The sequence below is a fragment of the Terrapene carolina genome, unplaced genomic scaffold (genome assembly GCF_002925995.2).
Source record: "Terrapene carolina triunguis isolate 2854851 unplaced genomic scaffold, T_m_triunguis-2.0 Scaffold122, whole genome shotgun sequence".
In the NCBI taxonomy this organism is placed as follows: Eukaryota; Metazoa; Chordata; order Testudines; family Emydidae; genus Terrapene; species Terrapene triunguis.
This window is the reverse complement of record NW_020664473.1, coordinates 1,041,232-1,059,715: the sequence shown is the minus strand read 5'-3', so window position 1 is coordinate 1,059,715 and position 18,484 is coordinate 1,041,232. Positions and strand designations below refer to the sequence as shown.

At 43.1% G+C, this 18,484-nt stretch overlaps 1 protein-coding gene across 20 annotated transcripts in view; it reads right to left on the bottom strand.

Annotated features, from left to right (window-relative positions):
* Positions 1-18,484, bottom strand: part of LOC113406698 (neurexin-1) — a 1,188,348-nt gene that overhangs the window by 1,148,704 nt on the left and 21,160 nt on the right. The window contains exon 2 of one of the 20 annotated variants that reach the window (XM_029911749.1): positions 1,304-1,313. The exons of the other annotated variants lie outside the window; for them this stretch is intronic. Within the exon in view, the coding sequence (XP_029767609.1) occupies positions 1,304-1,313 (10 nt within the window). The remainder of the gene's footprint in view (positions 1-1,303; positions 1,314-18,484) is intronic. 20 annotated transcript variants of the gene reach the window in all.

The window sequence follows — 18,484 nt, the reverse complement described above, 5'->3', positions numbered from 1 at the left end:
AAGATGTATTTTAGTCATTTCTGGTTTAAATTGAGATCCCTTCCCTTTATAACTCACTTATCCTCTGCCATTCCCAAGTCAAGGGTCGTATATACTGACCCAATAGCATATCTTGAAAACTAGAGCCAATCAACAATTTTAAGCATCATTTTCGTTCTCAGTGACCCAGAATTAGTAAAGTTTGACTACATTTATTTCAGAAGTATTTTGGCTGTAGAGCAGTGAAATCAGAGACAAGATGCCTCAAATTGGGGAACCAAAAACGCAGGCACTCAGAGTTAGTATCCACTTTTAAAATGGGCTATTATGGCTTCCTCAACTTTTGGTCAGACATTGCAACTACTTGCTCCTTCTCTTCCAACCCTTGTGGTACAGGAGGGTCAGAGAGCAGTGGGAGAGGGGAGATATAGCCCTAGGCTAATTAAGGCGTGGTTCCCTGTAGACTAGGGAGTGTTGCTACAGGTTAATTGGAGCACCTGTAGTCAATTAAGGCCCTGTCAGGAACCTAATAAAACCCCCTGCTTCAGGCAGTTAGGGTGTGTGAGGAAGGAGAGAGGACTGGAGTTTGGAGGGGTTTTGCTGAGACTTGAAAGACCAGAGAACCGAAGGAAGGGAGATCCTGCCCCATCAGGGCAGGGAGACTCCCTCCCCCAGCATCAAGGACCGAGGGTAACCCTGCCCAAGGGGAAAGAGGTTAGAAACCTGCAGGGGTTGAGAGAGACTGGGGCTCAGAGTGAGGAGCAAAGCCAGACCCCTCCCCTGCTTCCCTCCTCTACCATCTTCCCGGGCCACTAGCAGGGCCCTCAGCACCCCAAGAGCAGGGGAAAGGGGTAGTGTCTTAGCCCCGGCCAGGAAAAACACGGGACCCACCATGCCAACATTGGCCATTTTGTCACATGCTCCACTGGTTTCAGAGTAATTATTTACTCTTTGATATGTAAAATCATACAGCTATGCATGTTTTTCCTTTATGGGTTATGCATTTTCTGCCAACACTGAGAGAATTAATGTCTTGCACATTAGTGAAACAGATTGCTTGAATCATCTCTCTCCATTCCATTCAGCATTCCATTTAGAAGTCTTGAACACATCTAAACAGGGAGTCAAAGCTAACCATAGTCTTTACACTGCACAGATTCCATATGATGATTATAGTCTAAAGGAACAATTTGTTTACTCCTTTTGATCAATCAATACAATTAAAAATAAAATCTGAGCAGAAAGAGCACTCTGAGAAAGTCCCAGGACACTGTTACGTTGCAAAGTGCCATCTTTGTTACAGACAGACTGGGGTTGGTGACACTGATTAATGTCTCAGTGGCACCATAATAACAGCATTAAATCACAATTGGTCCTTTTATATTACTCTAGCACCCATTTCAGCAATTCATTTAAATAAGGTTTAGATTACTAAATAATGTTCTGCTGTGACAGAAGCCATTTTGAGTTAATTTCAGAGAGATACAGGATTATGTGTGCATTATATCCTTTTGAGGGTATCTGTTAGTAAGCCCGTCATTTAGAAAATGATATGAAAGATGGTTTGTCAGCATTTGGGAATCTGGCAATGGAAAAATAATTATGAAAAAGTTGACATAAATATGTCAATTGTCTTGTGACATAAAAAGTTGGCAACCTTTCCCAACATATGTTGAATACACCAGTAGCTGACCCATTCAGTTATTGCAAATATCTCCATTTTCTTTATAAGTGTATATCAAAATCTTTGAAGAGAAGGCCTGCCTTACATTTCAGATGTACAGTCAAAAAGGCTTTTAAAAGAAGGAAATACATTTGATTTTTTATTTTTTTCTGAAGCTGAACTAATGAGAAAACAACTCCAACAAATGGTCACATTTGACACAAAATAGACACTATAGTGATTTATACAGCTTCACACAAAATGGCATATAGCCACCTTTGTTTGTGTGTGCACGAGTTGATGTTTTTTTATGTGTAACAAAGAAATCAAAGGTCTCAGATCTATGCCTTCTTGTATGGGTAGCGCATGTTCATGATGAAATCATTGCATTTTTACCTGAAAATTCAGAACCATTAATATATCCCAATACAAGCTGACTTGGGCACCACATGGAAACAATGGTTTACAGTAATGAGCCAATGCAAAACCTACTTGATACATTTCCTGAGACACAGAGTGGCACACAGACATAGATTTTTAATAATAATAATAAAAAATAATAATAATTAATAATTAAATGTTCAATTGTCATACTTGCATAAGTCAGACAATTTTTTGCACAAATGTCCAGTTATGGTCATCTACATTTTTGATTGCTGATTTGCAAGTGCAGCTATGGTGACCATATTTGAAAATGTGACACACGATTGTGCACTAAAAATTGGCCATTCATACAAATCGCCATTGCCAACCACATACAAAGGGCACCAGTAAAAAGTAAACAGTTCCAACAGTTACTCCTCAGAGAGTTTTGCCATCAACATCAATGATAGCAGGAGTGGGCCCCCCGTTGAATTCTAATGACACAGCACACAGCTTATATTAACATATATTGGTATTCGGTAAGCCTAAACCACATCTAAAAACATTTCTTTTAATAGTTATAACCCATACAACATGTCACTTTTTTGATATTTTTCTTCCTTATTTTATGACCATAGGGAAATGGGGAACAATCTCATTAATGTGAAGAATGCCAGGCATTGTACAGATATGTAACTAGGGATTTGAAACTAGCACAGCACAGGCCTAGCTGTTGCTCCCTGCTCATTGCAAACTCAGACTCTCTGAGAGAGACATGTAATTACACACAATATGATAACTAACACAGAAATTGTAGCTCAATAGACAGATCTGCTGTAGCAAGATAAATATTGGAATGAGGAAAAAAAATACCTGTAAATTGCCATTGGAAATATTCTTTGAGATCTGCTAGTTTTTAAAGAGCCCTTTTCCCCAGCATTCTTGTTCAATGTAAATTTTAATTCTCATTGTTTTAGAATTTAGGAATATTTTTAAATAAGTGATTGTGCTTCACAATGAAGGAAAATATAATGCCCCCCAATATAATAAACTTTCCAAGCTAATTGCTTTAAATTTCATGAATCTTGGGTTTTATAGATAGATGGCTGAGTGTGGCAAGATTCATATTACTTCTGTACAAGCAGAAGGTGGGTGTTATGGCTAAGGCAATGTACTGGAATATCTGGGCTTTAATCCCGGTTTTGTTACAGACTTGTACAAATCACATGCAGACAATTTTCAGAAGTGTTCATTATTTCTGTGTTCCTTAGTTTTTGGGTGGCGAACTGTAGACACCTTGTTCCTGCCTTTCAGAAGTGCTAAAGGCCCAAAACTCAATGAAATTTTGTTCTGAATCTCTCTATTTTCCATTTTTCCATGGGTGACTAGGAATAATAAAACTTGTCTGTGTCATAGAGGTGTTGTGATGATAAACTATTAATGTTTGTGAGTCAAACTGTACAAAAAGAAAATATACATACATAGAAACATACACCATAGAAAAGCCTACAGAGAAAATAAAACTCATACATTTAGTTGTACTTTCAGTGCTGTACATCCCAAAATAATGGGGGGGCGGGGGCAGACTTTACTGTTAGTTGGCTGTTAATGTAGTGTATTTAGAGTATTAGTCATGAACTCTGATCAGTGATATAAAGTAGAACACGACTGTGCACTGGGAAATCTCACAGCACCCATTTGACAGTGGTGAAGATCAAAACAGTAACTTAACTACATTCCAGACACATATCACAGCATAACTTTGTTTTTAACTTTGTTTTGGGGGAGGTTTAGGTTGGATATTAGCAAAAACTTTTTCACTAGGAGGGTGGTGAAGCACTGGAATGGGTTACCTAGGGAGGTGGTGGAATCTCCTTCCTTAGGCCTGGTCTACACTAGGCGTTTATGTCGACTTTAGCGCCGTTACATCGACTTAACCCTGCACCCGTCCACACCACGAGGCCATTTAGTTCGACATAGAGCTCTCTTTAAATCGATTTCTGTAATCCTCCCCAACGAGAGAAGTAGCGCTAAATTCGACATGGCCATGTCGAATTAGGCTAAGTGTGGATGGAAATCGACGCTAATAGCTCCGGGAGCTATCCCACAGTGCAACACTCTGTTGACGCTCTGGACAGCAGTCCGAGCTCGGATGCTCTGACCAGCCACACCCCGGGAAAATTTGAATTCCTTTTCCTGTCTGGGCAGTTGGAATCTCATTTCCTGCGTGGCGAGCTCAGCAGCAGTGGCAACGATGCAGAGCTCTCCAGCAGAGATGGCCGTGCAATCCCAGACTAGAAAGAGGGCCCCAGCATGGACTGATCGGGAAGTCTTGGATCTCATCGCTGTGTGGGGAGATGAGTCCGTGCTTGCCGAGCTGCGCTCCAAAAGACGGAATGCAAAGATCTACGAGAAGATCTCTAAAGCCATGGCAGAGAGAGGATACAGCCGGGATGCAACGCAGTGCCGCGTGAAAATCAAGGAGCTGAGACAAGGCTACCAGAAGACCAAAGAGGCAAACGGACGCTCCGGATTCCAGCCCCACACATCCCGTTTCTACGAGGCACTGCATTCCATCCTAGGTGCGGCCGCCACCACTACCCCACCACTGACCGTGGACTCTGAGGATGGGATATTGTCCGCGGCCGGTTCCTCCGACATGTTAGCTGACGGGGAAGATGAGGAAGGAGATGAAGAGGACGATGCAGTCGACAGCGCTTACCACGCTGATTTCCCCGACAGCCAGGAGCTCTTCATCACCCTCACAGAGATCCCCTACCAACCGTCCCCCGCCGTTACCCCAGACACAGATTCAGGGGAAGGATCAAGCAGTAAGTGTTTTAAATATCTTAACATTTATTTATAACAGAACTTGCATATTTTAAATATTAACAATAGCTAAAGTGCTTTCAAGTATGTAAACTTTTATTCATAACAGAACAGGAAGATTTGAAATATTAACAATGGGTAAAGTGCTTCTAAACATGTAAACAGGAAAGTGCAACAAAACGGGAATCTGAACAAAGGGTATCATGATTATTGTGTCTTTGTCCGCTTCAATGTATAGTCCGAACCATTTTAAGAAAATTCAACAATGTCCGCTTCATGATTACACTGCCCAAGACGCTCCACTCTTTTGTCCCTCCAAGGGCACCTAACCCAAAAACTGGTCGATGTGTCCGGGGATAGAGGCGAGATCCCCCGGGGAGAACTCCTCATAGGCCTCCTGCAGGTGTCTTTCCAGCCTAATTATCAGGTTCTTTGGCAGGGAGAGCTTATTAGGCCCCCCGTGGTAAGACACGTTTCCCTGCCACAACGCCAGCAGGTATTCGGGGATCATGGCCTTGCAGAGCATAGCAGCAAATGGCCCCGGTTTCTGCAGGCTGTCCCGGAGCATCCTCTCCTTCTGGCTCTCCGAGACCCTCAGGAGGGTGATGTCTGGCATGACGCCCTGCTTTGAATTAGGTAGGGGAAAGTTAGTATTGGGACTGCTTGCCCGTTCCTTTACAGAACTGCAACCGCCGGTTTACAGCCACGCGGTTTACAGCCGCGAGGGGCTGGGATAGGGGCAGAGTTCATGCTTGCAGGATTGCTGCCAGCAGAGACTCGCATTGCTTTCTATGTGAAAGGAGGCCAGTGCCACTCTTAAAGTTTTAAGCAGCCACAAGTCTACGGCTTACCATGTTTGCCAGCTAGACAAAGTCCGGTGTCCTGCCCCGCTCCTCAGCTCGCCACAGCAAGACCGCAGGCACTGTAGGCGAGGGCCGAAAATTCGACCTTGTCCTCAGTGCGCGTGTGATAGGTGTTCTGCATGGTCTTGTTCACAGAGAAAGACTATGTTCTCTGTCCACAGATACATTGATCTGTCTCAGGAATTCACTCCCTTTTTCCAATTCCCACAGCCACATCTGCCCAGAGGCTAGCGCACATTAGGAGGAGGAAGAAGAGGACACGGGAAGACATGTTTGCTGAACTAATGGGATGCTCCCGAGCACAGGCAGCCCAGCAGACACAGTGGAGGGAGAACTTGTCCCAAATGCACCGGGCAAACATGGAACGGGAGGAGAGGTGGCGACAGGAGGACCAGCAGGAGACTCAAACGCTGCTTGGACTAATGAGGGAGCAAACGGACACGCTCCGCCGCCTTGTGGATGTTCTGCAGGACCGGAGGCAGGAGGAGAGAGCCCCGCTGCAGTCTCTCTCTAACCGCCCTGCCCCGCCACCAAGTCCCATACCCCCCTCACCCAAAGTCCAAACACGGAGGGGCGGCAGGGGCCGTGAAAACTTTCACTCCACCCCAGCGGACAGCTATAGCACTAGAAGGCTCTCATTCCCCAAAATCTGAAAAGTCCTTTCCTACCCGCCTCACACAAGACCCCGTCCAAGTTTCACCCCCCCGTTCCATGTGTGGTTGTTAATAAAAAAGACGTTTCTGTTCATTACTGTTTCCATCCTCTTCTTTTGGAGGAGAGTCTGTCTGAAGGGGGGGGAAGGGGCTTGGTAATTAGACAGGACAGTCACCTTTAGCAGGGGGCAGGTCCAGCAGCAGGGCACATACACAGTGCAGTGACTAGTTACCCTGGTCAGTCTGGGAGGTGGCTTTCATGTTCTGTGGGGGGGGGCGGGGTTGCTCTGTGACTTTGTGGTGGGGGAGGGCAGTTTAGAAGCATCATTAGCATCACAACACTAAACCCAGGTTTAAAACATTCCCGCGAAAACAGTAATGAAGACAACGGTGTTCATTAGCAAAACAGAACAGATTTTATTTTTTGGGAAGGGGGTGAAGGGGGTAACTGGGTAAAGAAACGGGGGCAAGTTCAGCCTCTGTGTCCACAAACTTAAAAGTCACTGGGTACCCTGCTCAGTCTTGAAACTGGCTTTCAAAGCCTCCCAGATGCACAGCGCGTCCCGCTGGGATCTTCTAATCGCCCGGCTGTCAAGCTGGGCGTAATCAGCAGCCAGGCTATTTGCCTCAACCTACCACCCCGCCATAAAGGTCTCCCCCTTGCTCTCACAGAGATTGTGGAGCACACAGCAAGCTGCTATAACGATGGGGATATTGGTTTCGCTGAGATCACAGCGAGTCAGTAAGCTTCTCCATCTCCCCTTGAGACGGCCAAAAGCACACTCCACCACCATTCTGCACTTGCTCAGCCGGTAGTTGAAGAGTTCTTTTTCACTGTCCAGGGCGCCAGTATAGGGCTTCATGAGCCAGGGCATTAGCGGGTAGGATGGGTCCCCGAGGATCACTGTAGGCATCTCCACGATGGTCGCAGCGGGATCCATGCTCGCGGTGCTGTGGCGTCCGCGCTGTCACTGACCAGAAAAGTGCGCGAACTGATTTCCCGCCGGCGCTTTCAAGGAGGGAGGGAGGGCGGGAGTGACGATTGGATGATGACAGTTACCCAAAAGCACCCTCGAGACATTTTTTTCCCCCAGAAGGCATTGCGGGCTCGACCCAGAATTCCAATGGGCAGCGGGGACTGTGGGAACTGTGGGATAGCTGCCCACAGTGCACTGCTTCCAATGTCGACACTTTCCCTGGTAGTGTGGACTGACAAAGTCGAATTACTGTCCTTAGTGTGGACACACACGTTCGACTTTCTAATATCGATTGCACATATTCGATTTAACTAAAATCGAACTACTCTCGTAGTGTAGACATACCCTTAGAGGTTTTTAAAGTCAGCTTGACAAAGCCCTGTCTGGGATGATTTAGTTGGGGATTGGTCCTGCTTTGAGCCGGGGGTTGGACTAGATGACCTCCTGAGGTCCCTTCCAACCCTGATATTCTATGATTCTACCAGCACAACTCTAGGAGTTGTAAACAATTCCAGCTTTATTTTCCACAGGCATTGTTAGCAAATAGATCTATAGCTTACAACAAGGACTATAGCTTAGCTTTTGTGCATGAGAACTCTTTACATTGCTGGAATGCAGTAGTGTGGTAATTACTCCCCCACAGAGAAATAGCTTTCCAAATTTTTGATTAACGCCCCCCCCAGAAATAGTCTAGTTCTCCTTTCACTTACAGTGGCATTGCTATAACTAGGGGTTAACATAAGGAAGACAAAATGCTAAAAGCAGAGGAGAGCTTCTCCTCTCTCCCTGGTTGGGTATGCAGTTCTTCCCCACAGCTCCCTTCAATCATAGAATCATAGAATCATAGAATATCAGGGTTGGAAGGGACCTCAGGAGGCCATCTAGTCAACCCCCTGCTCAAAGCAGGACCAATTCCCAACTAAATCATCCCAGCCAGGGCTTTGTCAAGCCGGGCCTTAAAAACCTCCAAGGAAGGAGACTCCACCACCTCCCTAGGTAACGCATTCCAGTGCTTCACCACCCTCCTAGTGAAATAGTGTTTCCTAATATCCAACCTAGACCTCCCCCACTGCAACTTGAGACCATTGCTCCTTGTTTTGTCATCTGCCACCACTGAGAACAGCTGAGCTCCATCCTCTCTGGAACCCCCCCTCAGGTAGTTGAAAGCAGCTATCAAATCCCCCCTCATTCTTCTCTTCTGGAGACTAAACAATCCCAGTTCCCTCAGCCTCTCCTCATAAGTCATGTGCTCCAGACCCCTAATCATTTTTGTTGCCCTCCGCTGGACTCTTTCCAATTTTTCCACATCCTCCTTGTACAGTGCAGGTAGGACTACCCCTCTTGTTTGGATCTATTTTAATCACTGGGTATGACTCCATTGACTTGTACAGAGTTCCTTCTGATTTACCTCGTTGTAAGTGAGAGCTGAATGAGGCAAACCATTTTTTCTAAACATTTGTGGGGGGCTGTAACAGGGTAGACGAGGTATGGAGGCCCCCTGCTGGAGGCTCATGGCCCTGCCTCACCCCGCCTAAGGAAAGAGTAAAGGAGAAGTCCTCCAGGGGCCTAAAGTGGCTGCACGGGAGGCAGCCAATCAGAAAGACTGCTGGAGCAGCCAATCAGGGGCCAGGAGGACCATATAAAAAAGAACATCTGTGACAGTTGCTGCCTGGAGCTGAAAGAGTAAAACTTGGGTTCCTGGCTGAAGGGAAAAACAGCAGGACCAGCTCAGTGTAGGAAGGACTGAGCCCAAGGAGGGCTGCCAAAGACCAGGGAACAAAGAGGAGCTCCTGGCAGGCTGCAGGGATCAAGCAATGACTGAGCCCAGAATCTAGCCAGACCAAACAAGTGTACTGTCAGGGCCGGCTCTTTGCTTTGCCGTTCTGGCTGCCCCCCAAAAAAAACAAAAAACGGGGCGGCCAGAACAGCAAAGCAAAAAAAAAAACCCGCGGGCCGGGCGGGGGGGGGGGGGGGGGGGGGCCGGGGGGGGGGGGGGGGGCGGGCGGGAGAGAGAGAGAAGGGGGCGGCCAGGGCTACAGCAGGGGCGCTGCCACGCGGCCCCTCCCACTGCGCCACCTCCTGCCGCCTGCCGCGAGGGCTCCGCTCCGGTCAGCGGGGAGGGAAGGAAGAGGACTGCCCTGCAGCCAGAGCGGAACAAAAAAAAAACAAACGGCCGTGCCGCCCTAGGATTGGGCAGAATGCCGCCTCGAACAATCTGCTGCCCCAAGCACCAGCTTGCTCAGCTGGTGCCTGGAGCCGGCCCTGGGTACCGTGATGGGCCCTGCTCGTCTGGTTAAAGAGAGTGCTCAGGGAGGGCTGCTGATAAGGACACCCCAATTGAGGGTCCTGTGATGGGCCCCTGTTGGACTGTTATAGAAGGCAGTGTCTCCAGGGAGGAAGCCTTGGCTCTTTGGTCCCATACCAGGGCTGTGACCAGATAGAGATTTTACAACCCAGAAGGGGTTTTGTCTGTTCCACCTACAGACAGTGTGTGTGACTCAGCCAGAGGGCTGTGTCACTGAAGACCTGCTGAAGAAACATCAGCCACGGGGGCGGTTAATCACAAGAGGTGGGTGCCATCCCATTCCAAACTAAGAAACAACAGGCACACACCTGACCCAAAAGGGATTCCCCATTCCAAACCCAGAGATTGCAGATGTGGAATCAGCCAAAGAAGGGTGCTTACAAGAGGCAGATGCCAAGTCTGTTAAAGCGGCAAATCCCCTTCTTTGCCTTCCTTTCTTGTTTTACAACTGGGAAAACAAACCACGCATATCACACTTCTGACTTTAATAGGGAATGCTGCCCTACTGAAGTCCCCTATTATCTCTATCTTCTACATCCTTTGTAGACACTGATTCAGACCTAACAGCTGATGTAGGACCAACAGCTGCTTTGTCAAATGATGGACATAAATTCTTTACATGAGGGAAAGTTAAAGTGTCTTTTCTCTAGCAAATATTATTTTTAAACTTTCAGTCTGATATAATTTTATTCTTTAAAGAGCACAACTGATTTAAATGTCTCTCAATCAATTTGCCATTTACCTTCATAATTCAGGTCACTGGACCCAGTACCTTTTTTCCTTATCTTTATTTTTTCATCTTTCCTCTCCTGTAATCTGCCTTTAACACCTGTTGTTTAGGAGCGAAGTCACTATCAATTTTTACCCTTTTGTTCTCATTATTTCTACTGATTTGAATGAAAGCATAAGACCAAAACCAAATTGGCACATTATCATATCTGAATAGCTTCCTATTTCCCTTTTTTTTTTTTTTTAAAGTTTGGCATAGAAATGGGCCCAAAATAAGCCCCAGATTAGAACACTCCTGAGCATTTGGGGGACCAAAAAAGGGGGTAATTAAAAAGGTCAATGTCAGCCCTTTAGAGATATATATTGATAAGCAGATGAACAAATATCCTCAATTACATTCCTCTTTATGCATTTCTGAGGACCATTGTTTGATATAACATATTCTGGAAATCCATGCAACAGTTGTCAAAACTTCCACTGTTTTGCCAAAAGTGGTACTAATGGGAGCTGCTTTTTGGGGGAGGGTGTCTGTGACATTCCCCTCTGGCATTATCCGGACCAGTGATCTGCTAGGCCTCTCCAATCCTTGACTCTGGGAGCCAGCCTTACCCTGCTCTGCTGTGAGAACCCCCACTCCTGGGCTGTTCACGCACAACCTCTGGCATGCAAGCTGCTCCCAGCTACTTATAACCAAATGGCACTAGCCAGTATCTCCGGTCCCAGACACAACCTTAGGAACCTCCATCTTGTAGTGTCCAGTCATATAAGCTTGCAGCGTCCAGCGGGTATAAGTTCGCAATTTAACAAAGAAATTTATATGTATCAGGCTTGTTATCCCAAGGAGAATCTTTGACACACTTCAAACCAAACGCACTGCTTCAGGTAGAATAAACAAACAGATTTATTAGCTATAAAGATAGATTTTAAGTGATTATAAGTCAAAGCCTAACAAGTCAGAGTGGTTACTAAAATAAAATATAAGCATGCAGTCTAAACTCTCAACCCTATTAGACTGGGCAGCAACTAGATTAAGCAGTTTTTCTCATCTCACTAGATACTGCAGTCCTTAGTATACACATTTGTTCCTTAAACCTGGGCCAATCTCCTCTGTTGGAGTCTTGTCTTCTTCTCAGTGTCTTGGTTGGTTGCAGCATAGGTGGGGGCAAGAGAAGGGCATAGTATGTGTCTACTCTGTCTGTTTTATATTCTCAGTCCATGTGCTTGTAGAACATAAGTCCAGGCATGTCTGTGTGGCATTGCTGAGTCTCTTCAAGCAAGGTTGAGCAATTCCCCTGGTGGGGCATCATGCAGGTGAGTCATTGCATGTAGCTCCCTTGCTGGACAATGGCTGTTGATGGGCTTATTTGACACCCCGCCCGGGCGTTGGTTACTTTCCTTGCTGTTGCCTCTGGGGAGCTAATATCTGGCTGATTCCCCAACTTACAGCATGCTTTAGTGACCACCATACAACACAATTCTCATAACTTCATATGCATTAATGATACACATATATGGATAGAGAAATAACTTTCAGCAGATCATAACCTTTCTGCTTGCTTGCTTTATATGTGAGATCCCGATTATATGAAAATAAAGAATATGGGGGTTACAGTACACTCCCCCAAGGTACAGAATGTCACAGTGTCTTTTTTTGAAAAGTTAGTATGAATCCTCAGCCTTCATATCTGAAACCCATTTCCAATGAGAGCAGGAAGCAATTTCAAGTATATTACAGGCTTCAGGGCAGGCATTCCCCAATTCTAAATGGCAGTGGTGCCCAAACTTATAACACATAAACGTTAGCAGAACCTTGTGTGGGCCAAACAGATTTTACATATTTTAATAAGACTTAAAGTCACCTTTATTTTAAGTTCAGCTTGTTTTGTATGTATTTCGATAGGTTGTTTCTATGTACAGTATTGTCTATTTACACATGTGTAAACTAAAATGATGTAAACATGACGACAAAACACTAATGAATCAGCCATTAGCACATTGTGTTGAAGCGGGCGCGAGCCTTATGAAATGCTCTGCTGGGTCTCAGGTTGGGAATCCCTGCTATACAAGATTCAAACTAGGCCACCAAAATAACTTCTGTGGATAGTTTCATTTTAAGCATTCCAGTGTACTGGTTATGCCATTCTGTCCTCACACTGAGTTGCAAAGAGATTGGTATCAGCACATGCAAACCTCATAATGCTGTATCAGTCCTTCTATACATTGAGTTCTTCTTTTGGATTCTTTTGGATTGCAGGTTCTGGTGATTTGCTATCCTTGTCACTTTCTAGTTATTACTAATAAAGAACTGTTATGACTATATGTGCATGCACTACACCATAACATGGTATCAGAGCTGTCTGGATCCCACTTCCAGAGAGAGGAGAAAGCAACAAAAAGAATAAGTGAAACTCCTCTTCAGTGAGGAAAGAGTTTCTCCTCACACACAGTTAAGTGGAGCAGCCCCTACAGTAGTCTGTGCTGCCAGTGCAGAAGTGAAAAAGAGAAAGAGGAGAAAGGGCAGTTGAGGCTGGTAACAGGGAAAATCCCAGCCTCAGGAAAAGGCAAAGAATAAAACAGACAGAATGGGGAAAAGTAAACTCCTTAAACAGCTCTCTTCTAAAAAGCATGGGCTGCAGGCCAAAACCAGAGAAACTGCAACACAGAGGCCCAAATCTCATAGGAGCAAAAAGGAAGGAGGCCATCTCCACAGGAGCAGAGGGAGAAAAATAAACTGCCTAAAGGCACAGTAGTAATGGGAGGTGGGAGCACTGGGGAGTAAAATAAAATAAAACATAGATTGTAAAGTGACAGAACTAATATTTCCTATAATCTCTTTAAAAGTGGGTAGGCGATTTTAAGCAGTTTCATGTTGCATCTAGAATCATGCTGATAAGAGTGATGATGAATACTAAGTACATTTCCTTATCTCTACCAAAGAAGGTAGGGTACACTGAAGGCATCAGGCCTAAATCTAGATTATAAAAATGTCTGTGGAACCATGAAGAAATGGTCTGACTTATAGTTTGTTGGAAAATCTAAACAAGAATATTCCCCTAAGAAGATCATAGGGGAACATACAGGGCAGGGAATTTCAGTGAAATGAGGTTTAAAAAAAATCAGAAACAGAAGTCAGAAAACCTGAACAGGTGTAGTTGAGAATTTTAGGGACAGGTTAAGAATGAAAACCTGGCTGAGAGAGATGTGGTTAAAATATCCCAGCATTGCTAGAAAATGTGACCACCATAAAACAACATTATGCTGCATTCTGTAAATTTTTAAAGCAGTTGGGAATATTACATGGTGAAATGGAACCATAGAAAAAGGAAATAATGTTCTTTGGTGAAATGGCCACAGTAGACTCAGTGATAGAGCTGTCCATGTCTGGCTGTGTCAGTGCTGAAAATGATGTACTGATTATCTGCTGCCTCTTTCTACTAAGGAGCAGCTCAAGGAAGATTGCAATCATAGCTCAATAGTTAATTCAGCAAGAAATTCAATAGCTGATCCCATAAATCTTAAAATCTTTAATGACCTCAGCCAAGCAGCCTGGACCAGTTAATCGGAAACCCTCAAAGCATGGAACATGTGGTTAGACACAGCGTGGGAGATGCTGATCCCACACTGTATTTTTAAAACTCCACCTCATGGGAAAGCTTTCAGAGTGCAGTTGTGGAAAACAGATTAGTGATCTTCTTTTCCACAGACCCAGGCTTCACAGTGTACAGCCATTGCTGAAATGAGTGTTTTAGAACTGCAACTGACAAATTTGATGTCCGACTTCATGGCATAGAAGATTTATGAGTCAACAGTGTGCCCTTGAGGCCAAGAAGGCTAATGGCATTTTGGGCTGTATAAGTAGGGGCATTGCCCGCAGATCGAGGAACGTGATCGTTCCCCTTTATTTGACATTGGTTAGGCCTCATCTGGAGTCCTGTGTCCAGTTTTGGGCCCCACACTACAAGGAGGATGTGGAAAACTTGGAAAGAGTCCAGCGGAGGGCAACAAAAATGATTTGGGGGCTGGAGCACATGACTTATGATGAGAAGCTGAGGAAACTGGGATTGTTTAGTCTCCAGAAGAGAAGAATGAGGGGGAATGAGTTACCGAGGGAGGTGGTGGAATCTCCTTCCTTAGAGGTTTTTAAGGTCAGGCTTGACAAAGCCCTGGCTGGGATGATTTAGTTGGGATTGGTCCTGCTTTGAGCAGGGAGTTGGACTAGATGACCTCCTGAGGTGCCTTCCAACCCTGATATTCTATGATGCTATGACTGTTTATCTGCTCTCTGATCAAGGAACTCAGAAGTTTGAACCAAACTCCCAGGAGAGACTAAGCTAGAAAATGCAGAAAGTGAGAAGAAGAACGGCCAAGAGAAGAAAAGGATTCAGACTAAAGCCAAAAGGAGTCAAGTCAAAATTAAAGTTAAGGAGGAAAAGACCAAGCCTAGAGTCAGCAAAAAGACACAGGAAAAGGTAAATTCAAATTGAAGAAAGAAGCCCACCTGACTATGAGGCAGAATAACCTTCTCAACAGGCTCAGAGATTAAGGTCACTTACACTATCCTCCAGGTAAAATGTATAAGGAGGCCTCGTTGGGCTTTTCAATAGCAATGTATGTTTGAATCTGAAGCCAAGATTTTCAAAACAGGTACCTAAAATTAGGCTCCTATATATCCATATTTAGGCACCCAAATAAGTGACCTGATACCAAAAGTTCTGAGCCTCCTGCAGATCCCACTGAAGTCACTCATAGTTTGTACTGTACATATTTTATCAATCAGGGTACACAGGCAAGTCCCTTACTTTCATTTTGCCCAAACCTTATTTTTTTCTTTTGATTAAGATTTAAGTATACACTCTGCTTGTTTTAGGAAAAGCTTTCTGAATCTTTTACCATACAACCCAGCCTCTGACATTATATAGATTGCAGCCCCAGTATCAATTTTGATTTTAACTTAGTAATCATTTATCAATACTTGATCAGTACCTAGTAATGATAAAGCATCTTCTCTAAGTTGAATAGTATGCAGTTCCTCCACGTCCTTTCACTTTGGTGCTGGCTTTTCCACCTCTTCAGGTTCTACAGTCACATACTTTGTTGTGTGACTAGTGTGAAGGTCTTGCTCTTGCATCATGTTCCCGCCATCCACAGTTCCAGCAGTCTAGTCTCTTACAGGGGCACAAAACACTTGGTGCTTCCAAGATGGTATCTGAGGCACAGACTCCTTAATTTTCCTCTGCTGCTACCTTGACTTTAACTGAATGAGTTGAAAACTTCTAAACTATTGCATACTTGGTTTTGTCATTTCAGAAATGTGGCTTATCTCCATAGCCAGAGCTTAATGTTTTTTTCTATGTGCAGCTTGCACAAATGGTCTGTGTCAGTTTTCAGCCTTCAGGTACCACAAACATGTTATGCAATGTTTCTTCTAGGAATGGTCCAAAAAGATTTGTCCCTGCCATTTTATTCAAATTCACCAAGCACTTGGCAAAAGATTCCTCTCTAAGTGGTTTGGCATGCACAGTCTGCAATTTTTTTCAATAAAGGTTGTTTCTGGAACACAATATTCCCCTAAGACGTCACTTATGTTTTTAACCGCACATAAACACTGTGTGTGTGTGTGTGTGTGTGTGTGTGTGTGTGTGTGTGTGTGTGAGAGAGAGAGAGAGATTATACAGATATGTCAGTTATATTAGTTACTTCTCCACAGATGCATTAAAAATGCTGTCTTTCATTTCTTATTTCACTGCTTTACTATTAGCAAGAAAATCATTTTTAAAAGTTCAGTTTATAGTAAGAACTAAAGTTTCATTAAAGCTAAAGACTCTGGCTACACTAGACAAAGCCATACTACTAATTGTTCATTCTGGAAACAGACTGTTCTCTTTGGAGGATCCTATTCTCTGATATTCTTCAGGAAATGAAAAAGGAAATCCTCAGATCTTCTCTCTGGATCCAACCTATCTATTGAAGAATTAAAAACACTTACTTCTGTTTCCTTAATAAATCAGTTAACTTTTATTTAACTCTCTCACACAAAAATCCACACGGATTGATAGAGATCACCACCACAAACCAGCAAGCTCCCAAACAGAGCTCACAGCAAAACTCTAACTAGATCATGAAGTACAAAAATGTAAATAGGAGTTAAACAATTTTCGTCTTTATTTTACCCCAGACAATTGTAGACGGTTAGAACACAGTAAATCACAGACTCCAAACTCATGCAAAACCTTCATTGACTTCAACAGAGCCAAGCTATTACCTCAGATGACCCCATATACACACATTTTAGACACAGTAGCAAGTTAATAGCAGGATTCCAGAGTACTACAAAACACACTGTAGACAATAAGCAGAAAACCAGCTGATCTTACATCAGACACAAAGAAAATACCATTTCTCTAGAGGGCTTCGAAAAATTATAGCTCTGCTTTGTGGAATTTTGAATAGTCATAATCGTTGAAGCAGGCACTTGCTGAAACTTCATTTATATATTGAAATATCTAAGGCGGAGTTAGACTAATATCTCAGGTCAGCTGACATCCAAGTGCACCTAGTTTTCAAGTGAAACGAGAGGAGTTTCCTTTCTTTTTTAAAATCTTAATATTATTGAGCACAGTTGCCTCTGTTATTAAAGCATAGAAGAAGAATGATACAATTAGCTCTGGACTTTGGGAACCTGTGCACAATTTCACATACTTCTATTGAAATCCCAAATCTCATTAATGATTAAAGATATATAAAATTCACACTTCTAGATACAATATTTTCCATTAAAATTGTGGTATATTTTAAAAAATTATTATTATTTTATTTGCTTCAGATAGTGCCTGTATTAGGTGCTGTACAAAACACACAAGGAAATATGGTCCTGTCCCAAAAACCTTTCAATCTAAAATACACAATGAGACAAAGGGTAGAAAAAAAAAAAGATATGGTATAGAATCAGAACAATCAGGCTGTGGTCAGGACAAGCAATTGTATATGTCTTCCTAAAAGATTATTCATTTTTTTAATTAAATAATATTAGCAATATAAATTATTTCCAATCATTCCTTATGATTGCTGTACTAACTATAATAAGTACTTTACTAAGCATTCATGCTCAGATCCTCAAATGTATTTAGTGTCTAACTCTAACTGATTTTACATAAAATTTCAGTGCGAGTATGGAACCTAAATACCTTTAAGGTTGTGAATTATCAAAGGCACAAAGGACAGTTTAGCATCCAACTCCCATTGACTTTCAATAAGAGTTCACTGCCTTATTTTGTGCCCTTGAAAATCTTTCCCTACTTGTTCGTTCTGTACTTAGAAATTTGAAAGTGCTTCTTAAAGTCTGTTCAGGTTAATGGATTCCTTTAAATTAAAAAGGGATTTAGTCATTGTACACATACAACAGAAAAGTATGTACATATAAAGCTCACTTTCCCCTAACCATCTATTACTGACATAAGAAATAGAACATGGGGTAGGGATAACATTAAGCCTTCAAAGCTACTGCTCTCCACTACTTATGGGAGATTAAAATGTCAGAATGTAAAGTGTTTTCAACTTCTAAATTTTACACCATAAAGCAGATCCATTAAAAACTTTAATTTTGCTACACTAGCTATTATAACATTTCTAACTACCATCATCTGTTTAAAGTTTTAGAGAGATTTTTCAGTTTAATATTGTAGTTTTGTGTGTTTTCCAATATTTAGAATTGTTTATAGTTTCATTGAGATTTTTCATTCTAAAACATACTGCTCCCTTCACCTTAAAACTGAAGTGCAATAGTGGAAAGTTGACAAATGGTTAGTATAAAGCCTCTTTGTTCTTTAACTAGTGGTTTGCATACACATTAAAGTAGGAACACAAAACTGAGCACCTCTACATTCTCCATGTTCTCTTCTGCAGCAGTTAATTCTTTTACATTTTATTTTATTTTGTGTTTTCTCATTTTAAAAAAAGTTAAAATTCAAGCCTATTAGAATTGCAGGAAAGTTTAGAACATTGGGTCAGCATTAGTATTATTTCTGTATTAGCAATTTTATAGTCACACAAAAGCAAAGTACACAAATCCACATTTTGTACACACCCACAATTCTGACTGACTTCAATGAGAATTTTGATTACAC